Source organism: Ailuropoda melanoleuca, chromosome 4 (assembly GCF_002007445.2).
Source record: "Ailuropoda melanoleuca isolate Jingjing chromosome 4, ASM200744v2, whole genome shotgun sequence".
Lineage (NCBI taxonomy): Eukaryota > Metazoa > Chordata > Mammalia > Carnivora > Ursidae > Ailuropoda > Ailuropoda melanoleuca.
The window spans coordinates 131399208-131420789 of record NC_048221.1 but is presented as its reverse complement, the minus strand read 5'-3'; the positions used below and the strand labels follow the sequence as shown (position 1 = coordinate 131420789).

Here is a 21582-nt window from a genome sequence, read left to right as displayed (position 1 = left end):
TACAAAACTCTTTCCTATCTCATTTAAACCATGTGATAAAACACACCAAGATGGATATTGTTATCATCAATCTGACATGTGGTTGAGCTGAGCCTCAGAGTGGTTTCCTGACGTGGCAGATCGTGACTCTGATCTGGACATCCCCACGATACTGGGTCTCCCCATCTCCACAGCACTGAGACAGGTGAGAAGGTGACAGATTCAGGGTTCTTACAAGCTTCTCTTCCATATTCATCTCTTCACCCAGAGCTACCCAGGATGGGCCTCAGAACTAACAGTCTTTGGCCTGCAAGAGAACCCTGACATATTGCTGTGAATAAATTGTTGGAAAAGGGAGTGACTTTAATTGAAAGCACCATGAGAGTACTTTCCAGGACTCCCAAAACTAATTGTTTTATGAACAAAAGACATTTTGTTTATTTCTTTGTTGGAATTACTTATGTATATTTTTTTCTGATTATAAATGTTATATGTTGTAAAAAGTTCAGAAAGATATTGAAAAGTGAAATATTACCATCTACTGGCAGTTAAAACCACCGTTAAGCTTTTGATGTAAATTGTGTCCTGCCCAAATGTTCTGTGCACACAAGCTAGAGCGTGTGTACGTATAAAGCAAAGGCCAGGCAATACTACACATACTGTTTTGTGATCTGTTTTTTTAACTTAACGGTCTATTGCAATATCTTCTTTCCTTTTTTCTTTCTTTTTTTGGCCCTCAAGTGCACATTTATGTTCATCATACTCCTCCGTTCATGGCACACTACCCTCGTTGTCTCTATAAAGCCCCTCCTGGGTTTTATTATATGTTTTTTCATCTTCTGTACTCACTCGCATTTCCCCCTTCCATTCTATTGTGTTTAATACATGTCCTTGGCTAAGTGTTTATCCTTGAAAATACATAGCTGTTTTGTATACTTACTTGGTTTAATTTAAATAAATGACATTGAATCAATACCGATCTAAGTCATTAAGTGTAGATCTGTATTACCACTTTTAATGGCTTCATACTTCCCATTGTGTAATTCTAACAAAATCTATTTAACTAGCTTTCCATGATGGACATTTAAGTTGTTTTTTGAAAAGGTGGAGTGTTTTAAAAATTGTTTTAAAAAATGCTGAAGGAAACATCCTGGTATATACATCTCTGTGGATTTGTGTAATTGCTTCTTTGAGATAATTTTGAAGGACCACTTTGCAAATAATTCTTCACCCAATTTTTCCGCTCCTAAAGTAGTTTTGTTACTGATTCCCTGGGGTTCCTTCCCAAGCCCTCCTCTTTCTCTCTTCCTCCCTCTCTGTCTCTCTCTACTTTGAGCGTGTCTCCCTAATGGCACTGAGCTCATTCATCTTTGATCTCTGTTTCATATGTTCTCTCTTATCACTCAGCTGATAAGCTCCAGCTAGTTGTTGACAGAGATCACATCGTAATTAATTGATTCAACAACATTTCCTGGGCGCCTGTTCAGCGTAGTCTGAGATGAACCTGACAATCACTCTGCCCTTGGGGAAGCCCAGGTCTAGTGAGGTGGCAGACATGCCTAAGGCGACCTGACGTGCTGTATGGCGACCACACCCTGGCAGGTGGTGGCGACAGCAGCATGTACAAGAGTCAGGGTGTGAAAGAGGAAGGCAGTCAGCAAAGTCACCCAGACAAGGTGCCTCATCTATGTCTGGAACATGGTTTGGAATTTACTAGAAGGCTAAAGAGGAGCGAATGGCAACTGTCCTCAAAACAAAAGGAACAACTAGTACACATCAGAGGTTTGAGATGAATTAGCAGGTTGGAGCTTTGGTGGGTGGGATCATGAGCAGGGGTGAGACCAAAGAGATCATGGGTGTGGGGCAATGGAGGCTTAGGTGAGCAGGCCTGGAAAGCCTCACTGAGGACTGGATTCAGAGTGAGGCTAATGGGAGGCCACTGAAGGGGTTATGCAGGACAATGGCATGATGGATTTGGTGTTTTAGAAAGGTCATTTGGCTATATTGTGGAAGGTGGATTTTAGGAGGGCGGACTGTCAGTGGGGAAGCAAGTTTGGATAATGATAAAAGTGAGAGATGATGGCAGCCTCAACTAAGGTAGTGGTGAGAGAGAAGCCAATGGATTTAGAGAGTCAGGAAGTAGGATCTATAACTACTTCACCTGATGATTGGTTGGGTACAGGGTTGTGAGGAGAGACAGAATCTTGCATAACCCCCAGGCTCTGAATGGGACCCTGGCAGATGACAGGGCCATTTACCCAGAAAGGAGCACAGGAAGAGATATTGAGTTTGGTATGGTTGTAAGATACCAAGGTGGAAATGTCTAGCAGGCAGAGGGAGATATTGTCTAGCATCCAGGGAAGACTTACTCTGGCGATAGACTGGGGAACCATATTTATCTTTGTAATATAGGGTAGTATTGAGTAAAAGATTGTTGAATGAATAACTGAATTATTGAATTAGTTTCTCATGTCATACTTCCTTCAAATAGAACATTTTACTTTTATCAAGCCACCTCTATATGAGAATTTCAAAGCTCTCTGTATTTAAGACCCACCCACATGAGTTAACCTATTTTTTGGAATTTCCATAGAGATAACAATTTAGGAACATGATAAATGCAAACAGTTTTTAGAAAGGAAAGAGTCTTAACCAACCTAAGAGTCAAGAGACTTTAGTGACTCTGCTATTACCGATAGACACTTGGACATGTCACTGGCCCCTCGGGATAGCCAAGTCCTTAACTCTGAAAGCAAGGAGAGGGCTGGCACCGCTGATGCTCAAGGCTGCTCCTAGCCCCAGGACTGGGGATGTGCGGGTGACGTGGGCGCCCCTGCTCTGTACTTCTCTCCCGCAGCTCCCTGCTGATCAGAGCTAAGGACCACGGTCCTTCCCCACTGGGACTTGGCAGCACAACCTAGAACACAATCTGTTGGACAGAAGGCTGTGATTATTAATGAAAGCATTTCCTCTGTTACCTCACAGAACTCAGTGAGGTTCTGACACTGCCAGAGACGGCCCGTTTCCTTTCATAGAAATCGATGCTCAGACACACACAGAAGAGTTGGAGAAAGATGCGCAGGGAAGTAAAAATAAGATGCAGAAAAGTGGGTGGCTGCTTGAAACACTCCCAGATGAAAGGTTACCAAGCTATTAATCAGCTTACACTTCTGTTCAGTGGGTGAGCAGGGAATTAGATGGAAACTTCACTCAACAGTTGATGCTTAGTCAGGACCTTGGGGTCCTCAGATGACTTTCCTCTCTCAGGTTGGATATGAAACACTTTTACTTGAAGGAGAAGAAACAGGACCACAGTAAAATCCCCCAGGTGTCACAATTTGAGTATTTCTGTTTATACGTGCCAGGTCTGGTACGGGGTGTCAAGGTTAAGGCAATGCCTGGATATCTGAGCCTGGATCTTGAAATGTCTGCCTCCCCATCTTCTGGAGCAGCCCATTTTGCTGGGTCCCATGATGAGGCTAATAATAGCTAGTGTTTGTTGAACACCTGCTATGTGGAAGGCACTGTGGGAAGGAATTCAGTGTGTTATCTCATTAATTCTCATAACAGCCCTGTGAGCAAATTTCATCATTTCCATTTGACAAATGAGGAAACTGAGCCTCCAATGGGCTGAGTAGCTGCTCAAAATTCATACACCGTGTATGCAGCACGAACATCATTTGACCCCAGGTCTGCCTCCAGATCACTTTTTTGTCCCACTAAACTAAATCCAATGAAAAATAAAATAGACATTGTAACCAAACAGAAAAGGGAAGGGAACCCGCCAGATGGGGTAAAAGGGGAACTGAGTCTGAGTAGAAAATTTCCCAATGTCGTAGCTTAGCACCCGGGCACCAAGGTGGCTTCGGGCTTAGCCGTGCTTCCCAGGTGCTCGAGAGATGTTCTTTGTGCCTGGGAAAGGAGGAAAAAAATAGTGGAGTCTAACCCCCAAGGCCAGTCAGGCCACTTGACCCCCTTGTAGATCAGATTTGTGAGCACCTGGCCACCTGGCTACCAGGTGGATTTTAGTTTGGAACCCCTTAGTCAGCTCTAAGAGCTAACGTCCAGCAGCAGCTCCCGTCTTGGGTCAAGGTTGTCCCCAGGCAATGCCTTCAGACTCCACCCCTGACCTCTCAGGTAGGACCTTGACTGGAAGAAGCTGGGGCAGGCCTAAGGAGGGAGACCACTCTTCACAGCCTGGTCATAGGGACCTGGAGTGGCTCTTCCCAATCCTGCAGGACCTAGGACCCTCAGCCCATGTCAGTGCCCAAGGCTCACAGGGCTGGGCATTATAGCAGCCCCCGAGTCTTCTTGCTGACGCTCAGCAACCAGGGCACTGCTAGCTAGGCCCCATTACAGACTTGTTCTATTCCCTAACACAAGTCCCCTAACCTTCCTGGGACTCTTCTAGAAAATGAAGGAGTTAGATCAGATGATTGATCCCTGGGGCCCACTTCTGCTTTCACCTTCATGTCTTTATTATTCTTTCTAGGTTGGAACTCTTGTCACTTGCCCTGACAGTGCCATTGCCACTGCCATCAAAATGTTTTTCCTCATTTATTGCAGATCAAATAAATACTCTTGCCTTATCTTGAGTCCCCAGGGATGCAGTCTGCGCCCTCCTAACCTCCCGCCTGTTTTATGCTCATGGGCCAGACCTTTGCTGTAATCCCATGAGGTTCAGAGCTTGAGGTAAAGTCATCAGAGAATGCCATAAGAAAGGATTTCTTGCCTTTTCTGAAGCTTCTCTGGTCCCCAGAGACAGAAAGAGAAACTGGCCTGGGATCCACACTCTGCCCTTGGCGAGATGCTGCTGGGGGCTTGGGAGTATTCTGCTTAGGAGGAGACAAACTAGAGGGGCAGAAGGAGCCATTGTGTCAGATAATTGTCCTTATTAGAAAAGAAACCCCCACATGATGTGCTGGGCAACTTTGCGGGGTGGTTTTCAGTGTTGTTTTAACAGTCTCTGGAAACTAGCAACCTAGCGTCGTTTGTTTACAGGATCCAAGGGAGGTGGTGATGGATATTGTTTCAACATCCCCGCTCCGAGATGAAAATGTGTCCTGGCTTGCAGGCTTTGGGTGTTTGGCAGGGAGACAATGTGCTGCTGGGGTAGGAGGGTGGGATCACCCAGCCAGGTCAGGAGACTAGGGCTCTCATACTCACTCTGCTGTTGGGTGCTCGTGTGATCTTGGAGAGTCTCAAACTCTCTAACCTAAAATCAAGAGGATTAAAGCAGAAGTGTCCGGAGGCAAATCTTTTCAAGCTTTGGTCTTCCGTAGTTGTGTGATTTTTAAATTTTTTTTTTAAGGGTGGGGAGAGTAGGGGGAGGGGTAGAGAGAATCTTAAGCAGGCTCCATGCCCAGTGTGGAGCCCAACACGGGGCTCAGTCTCACGACCCTGAGGTCATGACCTGAACCAAAATCAAGAGTCAGATGCTTAACTGACTGAGCCACCCAGGTGCCCCTTAAATTCTTAATGTTAGTCTCCAATACAGGATCTTGAAACAACATCAGGGATGTCAGACAGGCGGACCGAGGCATCATTGAGAACTTGGGTTATGTCTGTGCTGCTTTGAATGCTTTCTCCTCAGACTACATACTTTGATTTTTGTTCATGGTTTTCATCAGTGCTCCCCAAATTGACCTGAGTTGCTTGCTAAAAGTATAATTTCCTTCTAAGGGGGGATCTTATGAGGTTGCATTTTTAACTAGAGTAGCAAGGATGATTTTTGTACTTAGGCAAGTTTGGGGGACACCAATTTAGAGCTTTTACCTGGGGACCACTGACAGGTGAAGTTGCCTGATCTGGTGGGCAGCTGTCTCTCTGTCCCCTGGGCTCTGCAGCTCTCTGCTCTGGGCATTCATCTCATCATATCCCATATTCCAATGAGCATGCATGTCTCCTGCTTCCAGGTCTGAGCTTTTCAAGATTGGAATCATGTGGAATCATGTCTTCTCTGTATATCCCACTGTGCCTAGCCCAGAACCTTTCTCATAGACAACACCTATAAATGTCTGCCAAGCTGAGTTGCCCAGAACTAACCAGGCCATGGGTCATTACTGATGCAAACCATGATATCAAGAAGAAGAAGAAGGGAAGATAGTAAGAGCTTATGGAGAAGTGTCACAAAGAAGACAGCGTAGGAAACTAGCTTTGCAGGAGGAGTATTGTTTAGACAGGGGGTAAGAAAAAGAGAGTCATCTAGGCGGAAGTCTAAGCATGAGAAGGCCTGTCTCTTCCAGTTATTTCGGTATACAAGTGAGGAGCCCAGGGCTGAGAGAGCACCTGCTGTATTCTAGGCTGGCCCAGGTAATCTGACACTACAGCCAGCTCTGCTCCCATTTGACTCCTTCCACACCTGGCGCTGTACTCCATCAGCCTCCAGCTGAGCGCCGAAAGTCCTTCCTTCTTCTGCTCTGAGCTGTACTTCCAGGGCCCTTTCCCCATTGGTGTGCTTATCCTGTTGTGTGCCTGGGCCGCAGTCTCAGCCCCCAGTCTTCGCATGAATCTCGTCAAGGTTCAGCCAGGTTGATGACCAGATTACCTGTGAAAAGCCAGGCCTGCTGTTCTGTGCACCTCATCGCACACCATGGGCCCTGATGTGTTCTAGGAGGCTGGACTTAGATATCAGAGTGGGTAAAGGATAAGCTCAGGGTAACACACACACACACACACACACACTACTTGAATTCCCTCTAACACCCCAAAGGATTGTGGTGGAAAGGTGCTCATGGGCCCTTCTGGCCTCCCCTGTGGGCCTTTTCCTCCTACAGGAAGTCTCCCAGATCTGTCCTAAGAGTACTTGTACATGCTCTGCCTCCTCTGCTCTGAGTCCTGCTATCTAGACCAGGTGAGCAGTGGAAGAGGCGTGGGCAAAACTCAAGACAGGCAGGCCAGTGAGGAAGTAGTTGCAGAGTCCAGGCAAGAGAAGATGGCGGCCTGGATTGGGAAACCAGTGGGGTTCTGGAGAATGACTTTTATTCTGTACTAAGCTTTCTTACCTGGTGGCGCTAAGGCAGAGTTCTCATTCTCTCTGAGCTTCAAAGCCTCATCAGTAAAAGGGGGATGGTAATAATCTCTTTCTCATTGGATTTTTACATGGGTAAATGTTGTCACATGGAGCCTTTTGTAAACTGGAGAGTATAAAAACGTGGTCTTTTCTGGGTATCCTTTACAAGTTGGTGCTGGGCTTTCCTTACCCACGGGCCCGTTCCTGGTGGTGGTCTTTTGCCCACCAGAACTCACCCCCTGGTCCTGTTCTGTGCCTAGCACTGAGTCTCTCTCTAGTGCAACTCAAACCATGAGAAAGTATTTGGTTTGGGGCTTGGCTGGTTTTTATCTTATAACCTGGAATGCTAGCTTTAAAATAATACATGCCAGTGTCGGTCCCCTCCCTTCTTAGGCAACAAATGTTCAAGTACCGACGGGTGCCCAGATAAAGAATCCACAGAGCCAACATGTGTGGACTTTTTCAAGACAAGCCAGTTTGAAGTCTGTGACTCATCTTTTCATATTTGCAGAATTTGTTCTGCTGATCAGTGAACAGTGGAGTTGGAAGGGCCTTAAAGCTCATTGGTCCAATTGACTTGTTTTTCAAATGAGGAAACTGAGCAACGGAGGAGGAAAGGATCTGGCCCAAGATCACGGAATGAACTAGAAACAGAACTGGAATAACCTGCCCCCCTCCACACACCACACACACACACACACACACACACACACACGGACTCTTTTATTTTATGTGTGTCATGAAATCTTTTTATTGGGAATGTGATAAGCTTTATGGTCATTTTTACCCTTTCTGTCATCCTGGTCCCATAATGACACTACGGGCCTGTATCACTGCAGCTCCAGGACAAAGAGGGCACAGGTGAGAGTGTTAATCCATCAGTGCTTTCCTTCATGCATCAGACATCACTAAGCACCGCCTTTATGCCAAGTCCTGAGGATATTGAGACAAAAGACGTGAGCCCTGGCTTCAAGGTGCTCAAAATTTAGTGATGAAGACAACAACAAAAAAACAGTCTCCGGGTGGGCAGGCGATTTTCCATACAGCTAAATGAAACATTTCTCCCATCTGTTGCCAGCACGTTATATTTATACGTATGATGGCATTGACTCTTTTCATATATAGATTACTATGAGACTGATTCTCCGAGAAAGAAACCTACCAAATATCACAATTTGATGAAGCCCAGTGCCGAGGTCCTTGAGTACCTGCTTCACCGTGGTTCAGTGACCCTCATTCATTCGTTCCCTCAAAAAATATTCGTCAGGCGCCTAGTATGAGGTAGCAGAGATGCAAAGATAAATAGAAGACTGTCCTCTCCTCCAAGAAACTAACAATCCAGTAGAGAAATAAATAATGACCAGGGAAGCTTTTACCAGGGAACGGAGATGTCTAGGAGAAAGAATGCCTAAGTCAGCCTTGGAAAGTCTGCAAAGGTTTCACAGAGGGGGTGGCATGTGAGCTGAGGCTACTTAAAGAAAGAAAAGAAGCCTGCTGAACAAGTGAAAAGACAGATGGGCAGAAGATGAGGATATGAGTAGGCAGGACAGGTGCCAGGCTAGGGAGAAGGGGCTGCATCCTGTAGACAATGAGAAGTGCTGACAGTTTTAGGGAGAGGCTCAGATGGCAAGGTTTGTATTTTAAAAATTCATTCAAGCGGCTTGCAGAAGGTGGGCTGGAGTCAGGGAGCCCAAGGAGGATCATCAATCCAAACAGGGTTTGACGAAAGCAGTGGCAGGACGGCGTTGAGCCAGGCCAGAACTTGATTTTCCTCGTGATTCATCTACCGCCAGGCACACCTGACTGATAGTTGCTGGCCGTGACCCGTAACCAAGAAGCATGAAGTTAAGCATGTGAGTCCCTAGAACTGTGATTTACGGTCCTGACAGTGTTCCCTGTGTGAGACCACCCTCTCCCCAGTCAGTCAGCAGGAACAGGTACCATAAGTGATCCCTGGAGAATCCAAGCTTCCTCACTTAAGAGAGAATCTGACATGCTCTTGATCTTCTTTTCTTTTTTTAAGATCTATTTATTTTAGAGAGAGAGCGTACAGGAGAGGGTCAGAGGGAGAAGCAGAGAGAGAATCTCTAAGCAGATTCCGCACTGAGCGCAGAGCCTGTCGCGGGGCTTGATCTCGCAACCCTGAGATCAGGACCTGAGCCAAAACCAAGAGTTGGAGACTCAGCTGACTGTGCCAGACAGGTGCCCCCATGCTGTTGACCTTCTAAAGGCATTTGGGAGAGGCAGGTTTTAATAACACATAAGCCACTTTCCCATCATTAATGCAAACTCACTCTGGCTTGTGGTTTTGGTAAACTCCAACAGTTTCTTCCAAAATAGGGCCTGGCAAAGTGACTGATCTTTCTCTCGAATCTCTTCTTTCAGTGCCAAGAGGCACTGATTCAGCCTCACAAACCTTCCTGCTCTTGCTCCTCCTGTTCCTTCTGAGATGCCTTTCATCCACTGTCTGTCTGTGATTGTGCATTGGAGTCTTGCTAATCCGGGTTCAAATTCTGGCTCTGCCACATGGTACTTGTATGATCTTGTACAAGAGAGCTGTCCTAATGCTTACTGCTGAGCTGTCATAGGGTTAAAGATCGAGTGTGTAAAATTCTCAACACAGTGCCTGTCCCACAGCCAGCACTCAGCGTTCAGCAGCTGTTATCGTTAGGTGAGATTCGGGTTTAATAATGAAAATTTGTAATTCTCCACTGTAAACCACAAAGTGAAGTCCTGAAAGTTTGGCACTACATCTTTTGATTAGGAAGATAACCATGGATTACAGTTTTCTCACCCAGATTAATTAAACTTGACACCTGAGTACCCAACTTGATTTCCATATCCAGCTGTGGGATCCCGCAGTAACCTATAATTAAGAGACAGTTGCTAATGAGAGATGTGAAGCTTGAAAGTAAGAGCAAAAATAAGTAGAGATGCTCCATGATAAAGGGCATAGTTGCTGTTCCTCGGGTCCTTTGCTCAAAGAGAAGAGCTTGGAAGACAAATGGCCATCTTCATGATATCCTCTCATTGTGTTAGGTTGGGATGATGCTTAGGAGAAAGCTTCCCTTGGAAGTAGCAAGAGTGGTTTGGTTTCATCACAGCGAAAGAATTGTTCAGTGTTAGGGCAGGTCACTGACAATGGGTGTGGAATCTATTGTTGAAGAAGGCAAATAAATTAAAAACAATAAAGTATGTGATGAGATTACTCCTTCTGGATGATTGCAAGTGTAGACCTGCCTAGAGCCATGGAGAAAATTTGTCTCCAGCACGTTAAAGGCCTAGGTCTGCTTGGGTAAATTTTTCAAAGCCTAATTCAGTTCCTGGATCAGGATTTTGAAGATCTTGTGACACTTTCCTTATTCTGGTGATCCTTCAGATTTTCACTTTTAATTTGACTTTTTTTTTTCAAGATTTATTTACTTTTTAGAGAGGGAGAGAGAAAGAGAGGGTGGGAAGGAGGGGCAGAGAAAGAGAATCTCAAGCAGGCTTTGTGCCTAGGTGCAGAGCCCGACGGGGGCTCAATCTCGTGACCCTGAGATCAGGACCTGAGCCAAAACCAAGAGTCAGACAACTGACTGCGCCACCCCAGTGCCCCTTGATATGACTTCTTAAATCAATCTGTGGTTAATTTGTTTAGTTTTCACTCTTTTTTTTTTTATTGTAACACAACAACATTAAAGGAAAACTTTTAAAAAATCATCCTTAATTTTTCTGCACTAATACAAAACTATTTTAATTTTGGAGTATTATCTTTGTTTACCTATATATTTCTTAATTAGCCCTCATGATAATTCTGGAAAGAGTTTTGTTATTATATACATTTTATTAAGGAAGAAATTTAAGGAGTGCCTGGGTGGCTCAGTCAGTTAAGCATCTGCCTTAGCTCAGGTCATGATGCCCAAGGTCCTGGGATCAAGCCCCATGTCAGGCTCCCTGCTCAGCAGGGGAATCTGCTTCTGCCTCTTCCTCTACCCCTCCCTCTGCTCATGTTCTCTTTTGCTCACTCACTCTCTCTCTCTCAAATAAATAGATAAAATATCTTTTTTAAAAAAAGGGAAAAATTTAAGATAAAGCAGTTAATTAATACTGCCCTAAGTAACACACACAGTAAGTAGTCAATAACCTGGCACATAATGGATAGAGGTAACATTATTTTATGTATTGTTATTTTTACCTACTAGCCATAATATTATCAGAATGGAATTAAGCCAACTGAAATTCACCATTCAGGGGCTCCTGGGTGGCTGGGTTATTAAGCATCTGCCTTTGGCCCAGGGCGTGATCCCAGGGTCCTGGGATCGAGCCCCACATCAGGCTCCTCTGCTGGAAGCCTGCTTCTTCCTCTCCCACTCCCCCTGCTTGTGTTCCCTCTCTAGCTGGCTGTGTCTCTCTCTGTCAAATAAATAAATAAAATCTTAAAAAAAAAAAAAAAGAAATTCACCATTCAGTCTCTCTAAAAAGCCTCCAAGTTTGTCAACACTGACGGCAGCGTTGTAGGAAACCTCTGAAGAGAAGAGAAAGAGAATTAATTTGACTAATAAAAATAAGCTCTTTCCATTAAAAAAAAAGTTGCAATGTTAGAACTAAATCAGCTGAGATTTCCTACCATTGCTGATCAGATTTCCCAAGTCTGCTTAAAATCATTTGTCTGTAAAGCCCTCTCATCGCGTGTGTCAATAATCCCACTTAATATCCTTACAAATTAAATGTGGAATTAGATATTGAGGCAGCAAGTGCTGATGCACTTTAATTCATAACAGGAGAATGTAAACAGCGCCCATATAATTTACATGAGTAGCACAAACAAGGACGGCTGCCTCTCCATGTGGGAGTCGATGCTGTGTGCACGGGGGTGCATGATGGAGGAGGACGAGCCCTACAGTCTTTTGAGCTATGAGAAGGGTCTTCTTTTACTCATCTCCTTTCTGGAATGCCAAACAGAAGGAGGCCGACTTGGGGGGATTTGATCTGACACACTGGAGGGGGTGCCCACCCACGGGCTGCTCAGAACTCTGACTTGGCTCCTAATCAGGTTTGAAATGATCACAGCTAATGGCATTCGTTTGCTTTTCTTCAGGCAGAATGGGGAAACAGAATAGCAAACTGGCCCCCGAAGTGATGGAGGACCTGGTGAAGAGCACAGAGTTTAATGAGCACGAGCTCAAGCAGTGGTACAAAGGTTTCCTCAAGGACTGTCCCAGCGGGAGGCTGAACCTCGAGGAGTTTCAGCAGCTCTACGTGAAGGTAAGTGGTTTTCAATCTCTTGTTTTCTTCGGGCCACAAAATGCTGTCTTCATGAAACGTTACAGGGCCAAGTAGCCCATTTGTTTCAACCTGATGGTTTTCCAACCAAAACAGAAAATGGACGTTTTTAAAAATGCACACGGATGCATTTTGTTCCAGGCATAAGTCAAGCAGTTTCTGAATACGAAGAGCCATTGTTCAATCAAAACACGGACTAGAGTTCAGAGGATGACAGCATCAGGTGAAAGCGCAGTGGAAATCTCAGAGAGTAGTGTTTGCTGATGATTATTGACACGCTGCTAATTACAGTATTGTTTGGCTTGTTAAAGGTATCTGCACCTCTCTCCATTAAAGAGAAAGTCCATGGGGTGCTTTTTCACCATGAAATGTCCTCCTATTTGCAGATTTAAAAAAACCCTAGATTCCCACAACAGCACATTTGGAAGGGGGTGGGGAGGTCCAGTACAATTTGGGCATCAAGGTCCACAACACGGACTCTTAACTCAGCATTTTGTACTGTGTACGAGTTCATCTCACCCTGGACATTAGATAAAACTATCCATAGAAGGTATAATTTCTATTGCCGTGGTATTGTTTTGGCTCTTCTGAGTTTATCAGTGAGACCGGCTCTAGATCTGGCAAGATCTAAGACACTCCAGTTCGTGTCTACTTATATAATCCTAGGCTTGTGGAAGAAGCGCAGTGTTTTTCTTTGAACTTTTTCTGACTAAAACAGCAAATAGAAAATATTGCTTTCATCCTTTAAATGTAGCAACCCCCAGTTTGAGTGATATGAACCATCCACCAGCATCTATGTGTGGGGAATGACTGTGTCATGTATGAACGTTGCTTTTCCGTCCTGAAGTTGAGCGTTTCACCTCGCCTGTGCTCCAACAGTTCCGTCCTTGCACGTGTACAAGCAGGGGCATGTGTAAGAATGCTCATAGCTGCGCTGTTCGCAATAGCAAAACTGGGAAGCAGCCCAAATGCCCATCAAAGGGAGAGTGGAAAATAAACTATGATCCATTCACATAGCAGTCAAAGCAGTTGAACTCTAGCGTCGTGGAGACAGCAAGCGCAAAAAGTAAGTCTTCAAATATTCTAAATTAAACACAAATAAGATTTTTAAAAAATTCTAAGGGACTACAAATAAATGCAGTAAAATAAAAGCATGCGTGATGAACACAAGATCCAGACCGGTGGCTACATCCAGTGGGGAGGAGGGGAGGGATGGCTTGGGGGATAGGGCCCCATGGTTAGATGAACATTGTAACTCAGTGGCGGCTGTGGTTTTGGGTGGTGAGTTTGCAGACGGGTGCTTACTGCATTACTAAAAGCTCAGTAACCCTGTAAGGACCACTGATGAGCGTCAGGGACCCAGGATTTTCATTAAGCCAAAGCGGAATGGCCGAGGGCCCCAGGTATATACAAACTACCTCCTTAAATGTGTGTAGAAAGGTGGCACATGTGTGTATTATAAGGTCACTGTGCCATTTCTAAGACCTAAGACATGAGTTTTTATCATGTGGTGCTTTTTCACGTAGAAATGCTGAGAAATACATTTATTATTCAATTGATATAAATTACGTTTGCAGAGAAGCAAGATGGTATGCATTTTTGCTATATTATTCAACCACTCTCTGTCGTTTTCAAAGTCACATCTTCTAACATTTTATCACCCAGGAGTTAGCCTGAGCCTCACAACTGTCCTCACTCTCAGCCCCAAGGAAAGTACAGACAAATGAGATTTGTCAAAGCTACTTTCGTATCACTGGAGGTCATGCAAGCTGTCACTCTGTGTTTAAGAAAGCTCTGTGTGCCATATTCCCCACTAGTTGTTTAAAATGAGAGAGGTTTGCCTTTGAAGAAATAGTTGAACTGCAGGAAATGAGGTATTTCATTTATGTACTGGAAGTACGCAGCCCTGGAACAGCACCAGCCTCAAGATGGAAGGGGGGACCTGTAAACATTGGAGGCAGCTCAGCATTTTGTGGTACAACCGATGTACATATACCAACATCATCTCCCTCCTTCACCTTTCCCATCCACCCCACAGTGGATTTGTTGTTCCGGAAAGAGAATATCTGACATTCTGGGTGGAGCATAGATTCTTGGCAGCCTCTTAACATCCATGTTCAAACGCAGCCTGTGTTCTTGTGTTGAATCATCAGAAAGCAGGCAAAGTATTTTTTTTTAAGATTTTATTTATTTATTTCAAAGAGAGAGAGAAAGCACGAGCAGAGAGAGGGGCAGAGTGAGAGGGAGAAGCAGACTCCCCACTGAGCAGGGAGCCGGACTCAGGGCTTGATCCCAGGACCCTGGGATCATGACCTGAGCCACAGGCAGACGCTTAACCAACTGAGCCACCCAGGTGCCCCAGAAAGCAGGCAAAGTCTTCTTCTCCTTCCAGAGTTGTCCAAGGACACAATAAAAGGAGAACCACAGAGGAAATATGTCATGCACACAGGGAGAAAAAAAAGACAGCTCTGATATGCTAGAAGGAAGAAGCCCACAGAAAGATGTAGATTATGTAATAAGGCTCAAGAGAAGGACTGACAGGAAAAGACTTCCTTTCATGCTACTGCAAAGTACAAATATCCAGCAAGACGCCGTCCTTACCCTGGTGAATAGGCACTTCTCAGTGGCTCCTTCTCTTTCACTGTGGACAGTAAGACATCATGGAATCCAGCTGAGCGAGCAAAACGGCGTGTCGCCCCCGCCGTCCTGTGTGGTCAGCCTGGTGCCTCTACTGTCATCAGCCTGACCCACTTCAGGCCCCAGGAGAGACACTTCGCTGCTGTAGAACCCCACTCTTTTGAGGGTGTGGGGAGGAGCAGGATAATGAGAGAGACCCCTCTGCATGGCCAGGAGCCCTAAAATCTCAACTTTAGAAGCCTTTGTATCCAAAATGGAAAAGACCCCCTTCATTAGGTCTATGTTTAAAAATGTTTAAAACTGAGGTTCAGAAAAATGAGGCCTAGTGTCCCAGAAAGAGTGAAGGAAGGACGTATAATATAGATGGGCATGCCCACTCTCACCACAGCACACGGCCCTGCCTCACGACGGGGTTCCACGGCAGCCCCCCATCAGCCCCTGCCAGCCCCTCCAACATACAGCTGCAGGAGTGAGCTGCACAGAACACAGGTCTGGGCATGGGTCTTCTTAGTTCAGTTCGTTCTTTCATCGTGTAGACCACAGTCACCTCATTTCAATCAACATAAGACCCAGTGGTTAGCACAGAGCCTGCCACAGCCTGCCATCAGTGTTTGTTGAGTGAATTATATTAAATGCAGGCTGTGTATCTCCTTCTCAGGGAGCCTTGTAGTGGAGACATATAGAAATGACTGAAGGATGAGTCCTGCCTGCCCTCCAGGATCTCACAGGCTAATCGAGAAGGCACAGTTAACCCCAATGCAGGGCAGAATGACATAAATGCTTGTTGGTGGGGCAAGAGGAGAAAGAAGAGGTTAATTTCAAAATGGGATATTAGAATAAGAAGTGAATGAATGCAGTGATGAAAGGCAAACATTTCTCTTCGCCTTTTAGAAGATAAAACATCTCTCAGTAGACCATTTTTACCTTTTCCAAGCTCGGTATCATGTTTATTTTACAAAAATATATTGGTGGAATTCCATTCAGTAAGGAATTTTCTAGGCCTACAGCTTTGGAAATAAAAGTCTACTCACTAAAACTCTAATTTCTGAAGATTTCGTTTATTTGAGAGAGAGAGCACAAACAGGGGGAGCAGCAGGCAGAGGCAGAGGGAGAAGCAGGCTCCCCACTGAGCAGGGAGCCCAACGTGGGGCTCCATCCCAGGACCTCGGGATCATGACCTGAGCTGATTGCAGACGCCTAACTGACTGAGCCACCCCAGCGCCCCGCACCAAAACTCTATTGACACAACTACTGAGAGACAAGTATTAAAAGAAATAAAAATAAATGATGACATAGAATCTGCAGCACGTAAACAGTGTATGATAAAGATATATCAATAGAATAAGAAAATTTTCTAGCTAGTAAAGTATCACAACCATATTCTATAATTCTCTATAGAGTTTTAGAATTTTACTCACAAATTGTGCTCTTATGCCTAAAAACCAGCAACAGGAGTAAAAGGCATGCCTCCTGAAAGTTATACGCAAACATATAATAATTGCAGGATTTTAGGCCTATCATCTTTGTGTTGTAGAATATGAAATAAAACACTTGCACCTCATTTTGCCCTGTTTACTGTGTGACTTTGATCAAGTGACTTTGCAAATGAAAAAGTCAATCTACATCAATGGCCAATTCAAGCTTGAATGTGTCTCAAAATCACTTGGGCTGACTATGTAATTGGCAGATTGCTGGGCCCCTTCTTCAGGGTTGCTGTTTCACTGGGCCTAGGACAGAGCCCCAGTAAATGGATTCCTAGGAAGACCTCACGTATAGTTCTAATGGAGAAAACCCACGAATGACATTTTGAGAAGTACTGGTCTAAAGTTTAACCTGGGAGTATCCTTGGGTAGGCTTCTGGAATTCTGTACACACTGAAATGGTATGTAAAAGTTTGTATCTATGCTCTTTTGGGATAGCTTTCATCAGATTTATAAACTGTTCCATAAGGTGAAGAAAAGTTAAGAACCACTAAAGATACTTCTAACCATTGGCAGGCCTAACACTCTCATTCCCACGACAGCAGAGTCAGTGGGTCTTAACTGACATTAAGACAAACGGAGAAACAACCCCTCTTAAACTATACTTTCAAATAAACTTCACTGGAAGGAAATAAGAATGAAAGTTTCTTACCTGCACCTTGTTAAATTTGTTACCAGTTTGCAGGCAATGTTTTCCTGATTTGGAGCCCGTTAATTAAATTGTATTTTGTCCAAATTCCCATGAAAATGAAAATGGGAAGGCCCCAGTGAGATAAAATGCAATCCCTGCTCTCCATCCGCTCTCCTGAGCACACCTCTGTGCCAGGTGCTGTGCAGGCCCTGTGTCTACCAAGAACGTCGGGGTTCCCTTCCTTGGGCCACTGTGGTGTGGTCTGCCATCAAGGAGCCAATAATCTAGTGTAGGCTTACTGTGTACATACGTCTGTGATTGCGATGAGGACCATGAAAGACAAGGAAGGGCCTCTGGGCCCAGGGGGAGCTGGAGGAAAAGGTGATATTGAAGCTGATCTTCAAAGAAAGGGTGATTTGGACATAAGGAGCTGTGGGTCCATCTGGACACTCAAGAGTCTCACTGACTAGAATCCCAAAAGCTGGAATTAAAAACGACTATTGTGTTTGAGAGCCCCTTCCTATGGCATTGGCAGGAGGCCCACAGACTGAGCTTATTAGGCTGAAACAAAAACATAACAAAATGAAACAAACAAACAAGAGCCACTTGGCAGTCCTGCTGAGAGAATGTGAAAACCACCTGTTGAAGAAAAAGCTTGTACACAGCAGGCACTCCTACCGCAGTCCTCCTCTCTTGTTTCTCCCTCCCTCTATCCCTCTCTTCTCTCCCTTGTCTATGTCCCCTTCCTTTGTTGACACTCTCCTGTGCTTCACTCTGACGGTTAGCTCACTTGGCTCTCACCTTGACCTACCGTGGAAGGAGACTTCGGAGTAGAGTGCCCTCCCTTCGGGGCTTACTGGTTGGAAAGTCAGGAGACGTGCCCAAGGCTGCAGAGAGACCAGCATGGAGGAGCCCCTGCACCAGCTTGCAAGCAGCATTCTCTCCACCTTACTGTGCATCCTCTGTCCTCTTGGCTACATTCAGGAGAAAGCATCTGGAAGCTTCTCTGGTCTACTTTGTTGCAAAGCAGAATGCCTCAAATGCTCCTTTGTCACTCCATCCAGGACCAGCTCAAAAGCTTCTCCCAGGAGAACCTTCCTTGATCTCTCCATTCTTAAATCAGAACAGTCTCTTCCTTCTCTGCATTCCAGCCACTTTGGTCCCCCCACCTCCTTTGACAAGGCTGTGATGTCTTTACAACACAATTATGCAAGCTTTTCTCACCTTCTCACTAATTAGAGCCCTTCTCCATTCCCCAGAGCCTACACTGCTGTTGGTGTTTTGCCTGAATACACATAAATGCAGTGGGTTTAACCTGAAGGCTGGATGTGTACCTGCCTCTACCATATGCTAGCCATGTGACCTTGGGAAAGCCCTATGCTTGAAGGTTTGTTAAATAAATCAACAAACCACTCTGGCTGTCAGTTTCCTAGTCTATCAAATGGGGAGACTATTCTGAGCCCTGCTTACTTAATGCGAGCGCCAACCAAAGTGCTTTGTAAAAAGCAAATCATCTTGCCCAAGATAAGGCTCATTAGTGGCTTGACCTTAGGCACCCGGGCCTGGGAGTGCTTGCAGATGCCAGCCTACCCCATCTCTTGGGTTGTGGCATCAAGAGCTGAGATATTTTATCAAAAGAAAACGTGACAGAGATGGCTATTGTGGCTTCTCAACATCTGATTCAAATCAAGTTTGAAACTAAAACTCTGGACTCAAAACAGATTTTTGGATGACCAGTTTTCAGGGATTCAGACCCTGCTGGTTCCTAAGAGGTAATTAGAAATAGGCCTTATTAAAAATTTGTTGGGCAGAACTATATACAGAAACATTTTGATTCCTTCGGGAAACAGACATTACATAAGACACAAAATGTCATCCAGATTGGGCTGGTGAGGACGTTGCAATTTTTAGTGAGAACCTGGGAATTCATTTCCATTTGGAATGTTTACCAACATGATCGAGGCTGCACTTCAACTTGAATTAATGTGGAAAACAAGAGCTAGGGGCTGAAATCTCAAGGAAGAGATGACAATAAAGTTATAGTTCTGGGAAAACGAAGTCCCATGTGAGGCTCCAAAGGCATTTTATTGTGAGATTGTCTCAGAGAATAGCTAGCTACCATGCGTCTTGCATTAGAGAGAGCATTTATCCCGGAGGGGTGGAAATGATAACCTTCTCCTGTCTCACAGGGTGTGAAATTATTTTGGATGCCTTCCACACCTTGGGATTTTGCCTTCCGGTGATAGGGCAGGTGTCAGTTAGAGAGTTATCAATGGTCCCTGCAGCCATGATATCCAAAGGAATGCTCTTAGATGGTACCTCAATTTCTCTGCCCTCAGGATAAGGCTGGAAAGAGCCCTCTAGAAGTCTCTCAGTAGGCCCACCCCCCATCTCCCCCCATTTTACACAGGAGGAAACTGAAGCCCTTGGGAGTCAGGGGGCAGTCCAAGATTGAGCTGTTTCTTCATTGCTTCACACACCCAAAAGGATGTGTCTCAACTCCAGCCTGATGATGGAGGTTTCAAGCCAGAAGGACCTACTCTCCCTTTAGTATTCTTTGCAGCTGATTGTTAAAGGACAACCCATTTCTCATTGGAAATAGAGTCAAAGAGGCAGAAATAGCCCATTTCTATTACAGAATTGGACCTGAAGATACAAAATCATGTCTGGACCTCTCATTATAAAAGCTGCTTTACATTACTGGATTTTTCTGACCTTTGAGAGGGTGACAGGGATTTGGATCTGGTACCATTGACTCAGCTTGGAGGGAATCATTTCCTCCCTCCCTTCCTGTGGCCCATGGAGCACCTGCTAGAAGAATGTTCTCTGTCATTGATTATTCGTTTTCTTGGCTCCACTTGGAATGGGTCTTGAACCATTGACGTTTCCTTCTGAGGGTAGTTACAGAGCTTGGGGTTCCACCCTTGTGACCACCCGATGTTGCTATGAATCATCTCCTTTACAGAGCTCTAAGTCCCTTCTCCCCTCTCATAGAAATGCAGTCCTAAATGGGGGAGAGATGGGGGGGAGTCCAGCAAAAATCCATCTACAAAATGTCCAAGGGCCTCATTAGCTCTAGTGGAGGAGAATCCCTCTGTAGATGGTAATCCAGAGATGCTATTAGCAGTCGACCACCTTCCACAAATACTGCTGAGTGGTATCTATAACAAATCTGTAGCCAAGAGCCATGGGGGATGCAGAATTCAAGCCAGACTGTCTCCCTCATTTAAAGGGCTCGCAGCCTACTAGAGCAGTCTATGTGGATAGCTATAAGACAACAGAGAATGTGACATTTGTCCCAAAGCTGGTGTAGGTATTCCAGCCTAGCAAATTTCTGTGTTAATATCTTCACTGAAGATTCAACATATCTTGAAATATAGGTAGGACCTGTAGGTTTAAGGATTTCCTTAAGAGGAGGGACAACCTAAGCAAGGGCACAGGGGCAGGGAGACTGGCGGGTGGTAAAGGGAATAGCCAGCAGCTGTTTCTAGTGACCATACTGGTGTCAGGGGAAGAGTGAGGTTGGAGATGTGAGTGGGGCCTAATCACAGAGGTCATCAAGTGCCAGAAAAGCCCGAAAGTCGTGAGTCTTGTGGACCAGGTGAACAGATGGTTTCCTACCAAGATGTGTTAGACGACCACGGACTTTCTGGCCACGCGGTGTTGTATGCTTCTTAAGACAACGTAATGACAGTACTGGGCATGAGCAATTAACTTTCATCTCCCTCGTAAGTGTTCTCGATGACTCAGTGAGTGAACTGCAGGAGCTTGCAGTGTGCCCTCAAGTGAATGGCTTAGGAAAGGTTGATTGAGTTATTTATTGAGTATTTATTGTCTGTACCTTGCGTGTGCAGCACGAGACTAATGACAGAGGGAACCAGCAGGGGGGGAAACCCATGCAAGTTCCCTGCCTTCTGGGGAGATAGATGCCTTGCAGGCAGACAGATGCAGAGAGCTAAGTGAGGATATGGGTTAGTCAGAGCTTTGGGAGCTCAGGGGAGAGGAAGAGAGACAGAGGGTCATGGAGGGTCCATCAAGGCTTCCTGGGCAGAGGGGAAGGGGGCGGCGCACAAGCTGGGAGCTGAGGTCCCGGGAAGAACTTAGACAGACAAGGTGAAAACACTGCCTCCACAGAGCAAGAGGTGGACAGGGCCCTGATCTTGGAGCAATAGGGACCCTGTTCAGGGGCATTTTGGAATTGTCCTTCACAGAGCCTGTCTGCCCAGGCAGCCTCTCCACCTCTTCGCTTCAGTGGCAGAGGCTGACGCCAGCCCACAGGGCTAGTCCAGTTCTCATCCTGGTCCAGTTCCCAGCAGGGTGGCCGGCTGGGAGCCCTCCACTCCCATGGGGAGCAGGACTTCCCTGGGCCTTTGTTTCTGTCACAGAGAGGAGCTGGTGACTTGCTGAGAAGAAGGTGAATTCATGAAATCTCCTAGCTTGAAAACAGTGACAAGGCTGCGACCAGCAGCATCCATGCCCTCGGGCCCCCACGCCCATCTCCTCTGTAGATGAAAGTCCTTCCCTCTGAACTAAAAAGCAAACTCAACTAAAGACAAATGGTGTGATTTGCGTTGTTT

The 21582-nt window shown here is 45.4% G+C and overlaps 1 protein-coding gene across 1 annotated transcript in view; it reads left to right on the top strand.

Annotated features, from left to right (window-relative positions):
• Window positions 1–21582, top strand: part of VSNL1 (visinin like 1) — a 108477-nt gene that overhangs the window by 37402 nt on the left and 49493 nt on the right. Inside the window, exon 2 of the mRNA XM_002914987.4 lies at window positions 12072–12238. Within this exon, the coding sequence (XP_002915033.1) occupies window positions 12077–12238 (162 nt within the window). The 5' untranslated portion in view covers window positions 12072–12076. The remainder of the gene's footprint in view (window positions 1–12071; window positions 12239–21582) is intronic.